The sequence below is a fragment of the Periplaneta americana genome, chromosome 5 (genome assembly GCF_040183065.1).
Source record: "Periplaneta americana isolate PAMFEO1 chromosome 5, P.americana_PAMFEO1_priV1, whole genome shotgun sequence".
NCBI lineage: Eukaryota > Metazoa > Arthropoda > Insecta > Blattodea > Blattidae > Periplaneta > Periplaneta americana.
Genome location: NC_091121.1, coordinates 63,079,650 through 63,087,050, shown reverse-complemented (window position 1 = coordinate 63,087,050; position 7,401 = coordinate 63,079,650). Strand labels below are relative to the sequence as shown.

Genomic DNA, 7,401 nt, shown 5'->3' with positions numbered 1-7,401 from the left:
TTTTTATTTAAAATTCAAATCAAGATCAAGAGGAACACCAAGCAGGGAAATATAAATGAATCCTATAGATTCAAAATCCCCTATATCCACTTTCACAAATTAAAGGATTTTGACAGTAACTGGTGAAAAATAGAGGGAATTTTCAACCTAACAGTGACTTTTAACAAACCTTTTGCTTTAAATTTAGTGACTTTTTGAATTAAAACTATATAAATCCTTGCAATTCATTCTTAGCAAGCAATATATGGGTATAACTCAATTATGAACAAAATGGTCTTTAGGGGGTTTTGAATCTAGTGGATTCAAATATTATCAACAGAAGCCTAGTTATTCAACTTTTTATTTTGGATAAGACTAGTTCTGGAGCATCATAAAAGAATTTGGTCATATTACTTTATATAACCTTATTGAAAAAGTTACAAAGAGAAGAGAAATTAAGACATCTTGACCTTTTTTAGTTCCATGAATATTCCGGCTTAAGACTACAATGTGTAAGTCACATTACTTTTTGTGACTCTACTGAGAACACAAAAACAAAAATTAATACATTCTGGCTTATTTAACCCCACCAATATTACGCCGTGATAACCACAATTTATTTTATCTGTATTTATTTCTTTCCGAATACTATGGAAAGAACATAAATTTAGAAAAGGGAGTAAGCTATGATAATACTGTAGCAGACAATATTCTCCAGTTCTCCTCACCTAAGGCTATTTTGGATACCATATAACCACACGTTGGATTTCTAACAAAAACTAAAACATAAAATAAAATTGTGTGATAATACCATAGGAACATTCTAAAAACACAAGTTTCAAATACAGAACAAAGACATATTATGAAAGTAAGTAATGAAAAATTACAAGCATCCAAGTAAAGAATGGTTCGTGTTATAGGCCTACTGAAATTATCTTCAACCAACTATACAACCGTTACACACTTAATCTGAATTACACTCTTAAATCTCACCCCTCCTCTTCACATCCTTCACAAATAACTTGAAGGGAAGTATTGTCTTCTGCAGCTGAACGATTGTGAACAATTTCTTATAAAAACAAGCAAATCATTTATTTTCTTAATGCACACCAAAATCCCTTTCCAGCAAATTCGTTACATCTTCACTTTTGTGGGATCTAGGACTGACTGACTGACTGACTTACTTACTTAATTACTTACTTACTTACTTACTTACTTACTTACTTACTTATGGCTTTAAAGAGGAGGAATACGTCCCTATACTGGCAATGTTAATTTCATAAAATTCAGGAACATATAGCTCTAAATCCATTTCACTCACAAGGTTGAAATTTTTTACATAATGTATATGAATCTTCGTCAACACAAAACACCACAGAAATTAGGTTTACAACAATTTATTTATGTGTAAGATTTTTTTTAGATTTACTTTTAATTTTTATATCAATTTATTAGCTTATAATTTTTTATAGTTAAGTGGCACCTATTGGTAAGATTTTATTGGTGGTTTTACTTGTATATAACTTATTGAAGCAGTATGCACAAAATTCTTACTCTAATGTGAGTAATTTTTGAGATACATGTTCCTAAAGTTTATGAAATTAACATTGCCAGTACAGGGACGGAGGTTCATTGTCGCCCTCACATAAGCCCGCCATCGGTCCCTAAACTAAATTCCATTCACACTCAATAATACTAAAGACACAAGAGTTGTAATTCATATACCTGCACGTGAAGAGCTATTGTTGTTAACTCACTGTAAACTAGGCACAATTACTGACAAAGCTACGTCACGCGTACTATAACTTAGTGGGAATATCGGACCAAGAATGCATGAAATTGTCGGTCGACAGCTATTGCAGCTTGCGTGTGTGCGTGCGGCCGGGCGATACCTGACTGGCATTCTCTATATAGCTCGGAAGAGTAATACATAGGGATGTGATTTTATGGTGAATATTTAACCCTTATTTCGGTGCTTAAAGTGGTTTAATTTCGGTGAATATTTCGTAAAAATTTTAGCAATTTCGAGCATATTTCGCATCTTAAAGAAACTTAAAAATAATAAAATATATAGTTTTTTTAATTATTATTGAAACAACCCCTTTGGAGCTTAGAGAAAATTGTTTGCATTATCAATTAAATTCATAATTGAATTTCATCCGACTGTAAAGAGGTAACGACATTGCCTTCTGATCACACGAAAGCAGTTGTTGCGAGATAAATATCCGTTGTCTGCTTGCGCTGCTCTCTGGAAGTAGTCACTGAAACTTTGCGTACATCGCCAAATGTCACACGCATGTAATGCTGAACGATCAATTATGTAGAAATGTTCATGTATATTTCATAACGAAAATTTTCACGTTTTATTTGGAAGAAACAGTTATTTTTCGTGCGAAGTCCCCATAAAGTCTCTTGTTTGTTGAAAATATCGTGATTATGAAGTAATTTCGTGGATTCCTATCAATTTTCGAAAATTCACGGTTATATTTCACTTAATTTTGGACTTTCATTAAGGAATTTACATTTTCCAAGCAGAATATTAAGTTTTAAACACATTTCGCGTATATCGTTAATACCAAAAAATCACATCACTAGTAGGCTAATACATTTCTATATAATAAGAGTTCGACATCTTTACTGTTAAATTAATTTATCTTTGGTCAGTAGTCTGTAGAGTAATAGACAGTATATCGGTGTCTGAAGAAATTATTTACAGTGGTATCTTCATCTCATCAATACAACAACCAATTCATAGAAGTTTCATCGGTCGGATACCCAGTTCTGCAGCAAGTTTGACCTGAAACAAGAAGAGTAAGTATTTTTGGTTTGTTTACTTATCATTCTATATCAGTGAGAAGTAATGGTGAATTAGCGTACTTGGAAGGGACGTAGTCTGAATTTTCTTCATAGATAGGGAAGTATAAGAAAGTTCACAACGTTTGAGAAGTTGGATCTACCTTCGTTTCTAGATCCCAGTTTTTAGAGTCGTTGTAAATGACCAAATTCAGTGACCGATGCTGGAACAAGTAATGAAGATTCTATACAAATACAAGTACAGCTCACCTGTAAGCTACGTAGATCAAGCCATTTGTAACGAATGAAATATCCTTATTTACCTTGTTGTTCGCCTGAAGATGAAGGTATATTCAACCTTGAAAACGTTGTGAGCTTCTTATACAGGTATTTCATAATTATAGGTGGCCTACAAAGTGCAAGGGTGAATAGAGGACAATGAAACAAGGCAAAAAGTCCTGACGCACAAAGGTCTAGAAATCAAAGGTTTCCGAGATATGATGTCAACACTGTGACCACCAACCGAAAACACCTCGTACATTTGCAACCTCTTCTTACCTGGCCGTGCGTGTCTCTATTTTTTCAACATGAGCTACACGACCATTTGGATGCTGTAACTCTTTGGGAAAGGCAATTTGCTATGGTACATGCATGATGGAGCACTGGCTCACTTTCATTTGTACGTTCGAGAGTTCTTACGCTCAAGCTTCCACAACATGTGTAAAAGCCCACTTACCAACAACATGGCCTCCCAGGTCCCCCGACTTCAATCCTCAGATTTTTTTGTTTGGGGATATTTGGTTAATGTTAACGACTTCTGAGAATGCATTGTCAATGGTTGTAAATGTATTAGAGACACGCCGGAGATATTCGAACGTGTAGGATTGTCGACGAAGAAACGTGCTGATGCCTGCCTTATCATGAACGGTGGTCATAGACTATTGAGCATATGTTAAACGCTGTCTTTCTTCAGTGCATATTGAAAGTTGTAACCCCATAGATTTTGGAAATGGCTGGTTTCCGGATCTGCATTTATTAGTACTTTTTGTCTTGTTTCATTGTCCTGCAGTTTATACTTATAACTGTGAATATCTACCTTACTACCATTACAAACAAGTTCAAGCTACACATATCTTCTGAATGTGTTAATACTATATATATATATATATGCACTGTCACTTTCTTCAGTTACATGCATTTAAAAAAAACCGTAAGAGTAATGTAGAATGGAGTAAAATAATAAAATAATAAATAAACAGACAGACAGATAATAAATAAATAAATAAATTTAAATAGATTACTGCATTCGACGAAAATATTAATTTAACTAGTGAATAGCAATAATTTAAACATTTCCAATGATGCACTGAAATTCATCATACCAAAAAAAAAGTGTTGTAGGCTACCACGTAGTTTATAGCCCTCCTAAATCTCAGTTCGATATTCATCCGTACATTTAAGTCAAATGTTTGCAAGATATTTACATAGGCTAAGTTTGCCATGATGAAGAAACATAAAACCAATACATATCGACACATCAATTCAATCGAAAACTGGAAACGTTTGAATTTCTAAAAATTTTTATTTGATATGGATACAAAATGTCACTTACTACAGGCACTACATCAATGTCACTTATTTACTTAATATGGACACTTCAGTAATAGGCCTACACTTTACTTTATTTATCACCTTTTTATTTTGTATGGACACTACATTATTACCGTTTATTTTAGCCGCAAACCATTCAAGTTTATGTTTCATCACCAAAGTATCACTCATACTTCTCAGGACTGTGAACAGAAGAAAGGATCTGTAGAGTTTCGTTTACTGACTTAAAGTGATCATCTGTTCTTTTCTTCTGTTCACTGAGAATTCATCAAACAAAGCAGTCTTGCAAAGTCAGCATTTGCCCAGGTACAGAGAAATAAAATTCTACTCCCTCTGTTCCAAATTATGGTATAGAAAGATGTAATTAATTCTGTTCCAAAATATGGTATAGATTTGTTAAAGTTCTCAGAAATATAATATAACTTTAATACATCTTCTAGATACTTATTTGTTTGATAAATTAGCATAAGAAAACATAAATATTAGGTACATTTCATTCTGTGTGATGCCAATTAATAAAAGAAGAAACAAACATTGTTTTGAGAGAGGCAAATTAACATAAAAAATGCAATAAATTATAACCTTTTTTTGTATGAATGGTGAGCCTTAGATATTCTATTCAAAATTGACTGGGTTGGTATTAAGTTTTCTGCAACAGGAACACACAGCGCCCATTTGATTTCTGTTCATCATGAACTACTTAAATATTATAGTTTGATGCACTACAGAAGATTAGAAACATTCACAACTGCACTATCTGATAGTCCCTTCACTATTGAACTGAATACCACAACGCGAAACATTTCGTGCGCACATAATCAAACTTGTTTTTTTTACTACTATATCATATTTTGGAGCGGAGGGAGTACAATTTTCAGTAATTCTGAATACTGCTCTATAGAAACACAGCTGTGATAAAAATTTACCCAAATTTTGTGCGACAGCATATCTTTAGAACTCTCCTCTTGGTTGTCCTATAGGAAAGATTTCAGTCTGATCACCTGGTCAAAGAGAAGACGTTCATCCAGTTCGCCAGATGTATTATCTTGCACCCACTTGAGTGTAATTTCCGACACTATCCCACAAATTATTGCAATTTCTGGAATTTCTGCCTGACTGCATTCAAAATCGTGTACTTTCGTCTTTTTGGCCCGGACTTTTTTCTTACACTATAAAATCAGGGTCTGTCCGCGAAATCCGCGGCATTTGGCAACCCTATACTTACAGAAGCTTCGAGTTGGTTCTCATGGTAACGGATGCCTCCTTGCTCGTCTACCATCTGCATGTGATTGCGTTCCGGGTCGCCAGGAACCAGCACCGGCTTTGAAGGGTCAGCCTATAAGTGATGCACACAACTGTATTCAGTGTTGAAAGGGAATTTGTTACCTTCCTTCATATCAATCATGGTCAATGTTATTACACGAAGTCAGTCACTTTTATCCACTCCCAACAATTGCAGAGTGTGATCCCAAAATTCCCTCAGTCCATTCAGCCATTTTATGATTTATACCTAGGGTCATTCTGAGAGATCTAGACACTTTTAAGAAAGTAGCCATTGCGAGCATTGTTCCCAGTAAAAAAAGTTCGAACTATATGAGATCTGTGTTAGCTGTGTTTGTAATCTCTTTGTAAGTGAATCTCTTAGCTCCAAATTATGTTTTACGTTCACAGAAGACAAGAAACACAATACATGTGAGTTACACTTTTCTTTTCGGTCATGAAATATAAGATAGCCTACCATATTTAGTTTATTGTACTTCGACTGGACATGCGTGATATTAGTAGATGCACAAATTATTATACTCGTATATAGGCCTACATTTTACTGGTTAGTAAAGGCGCCAAATTTATTAGGCCTACAGTATATCCTAAAAAAATTATTAAAATATTATATAACAAAATCGTTACAAAAACAGGACTTTAGTATTTGTACCAAAGATAACCGAGCACACATATCAAGAAACATGATTTAATACAAAATACAATGGATATGAATATAATAAAACGGTTAGTAGGCCTATTTGATTAATGGTGTAGTACGTCTATTTTATATCAATGATGAACACTCCAATTTTATATTTAGGTTATTGTGATACTGTAAATTATATTTTTGACCATACAAACTTAGTTATATTATATGATAAAGTTGAGGTACGTGTAGTTAATTAGGATTTATTAGGTCCACTTAGTACACCCAGTTAGTTAAGGCTGCTCTACAATAAACCGAAAACGGAAACAACAACGAGAACGGAAATATTGTTAAAATGTATTTAAATTGAGTATTCACAATTAACTTTCACGTTCCCGTTCCCTGGCTCCGGCAAGCTTCTCGTTAATTATTTTAAAATATTTCCGTTCTAGTTCTCGTTGTCGTTTACGTTCCCGGTTTATTGTGGACCAGCCTTTAGGCTTACAATTAGTACTACAGCCAGATTATAGTGCAGTGAACACACATTTTCAATTAATATACGTTACCTAAATAAACAACAATACCTACGTATTCTGATATGCTACCATAAAAATAAAACTAGACAAACGCACAATAGGATTCCAATAGTGCAGTGTCAATAAGAAGCCGATGTACACCTGAGAAAACAAAGGACAATAAAATCTATGTCATTCACAGGATTGGAACTCACGACCGTGATTCGCATCCAATGCCAAGATCGCGTATTAGCCGTTGTTTAACAGAGTTATATAAAATCGTAATGTTCTCACCGGTTCCATTCCTCTCAGGTAGTCCATAATGCTGCTCATGCGATCCTCGAACCCTGGAGCAAAACACTGTGGGTCAATGGCTATGAAACATTGGCCCAAATTTGGCCCCTCTTCGGCACTCTCATGCCAGAGGCGAATATCCGGTCCGATTGAGGAACCTGGAGAAAAGAAATGTAGCTATAGCATTTATGATCTTGGTTCTTGGGCGGATATTCAGCAAGGAAGATTGCAAAATAAATTATAATGATTCTTTTACCAAATCGTGGTAAAGTTTCAACAGTGCGTTGTCCGATGACATTG

General features: G+C 34.5%; 1 protein-coding gene across 2 annotated transcripts in view; it reads right to left on the bottom strand.

Annotated features, from left to right (window-relative positions):
• Positions 1 to 161: 161 nt before the first annotated feature.
• The window catches only part of LOC138699761 (uncharacterized oxidoreductase YjmC-like), a 32,338-nt gene continuing 25,098 nt past the window's right edge, over positions 162 to 7,401 (bottom strand). For both annotated transcript variants that reach the window (XM_069825876.1, XM_069825875.1), the window contains 3 exons: positions 7,102 to 7,259; positions 5,609 to 5,719; positions 162 to 2,776 (listed from right to left, as the gene is read on the bottom strand). In XM_069825876.1, coding sequence (XP_069681977.1) covers positions 2,729 to 2,776; positions 5,609 to 5,719; positions 7,102 to 7,259 — 317 coding nt within the window. In that variant the 3' untranslated portion in view covers positions 162 to 2,728. The remainder of the gene's footprint in view (positions 2,777 to 5,608; positions 5,720 to 7,101; positions 7,260 to 7,401) is intronic.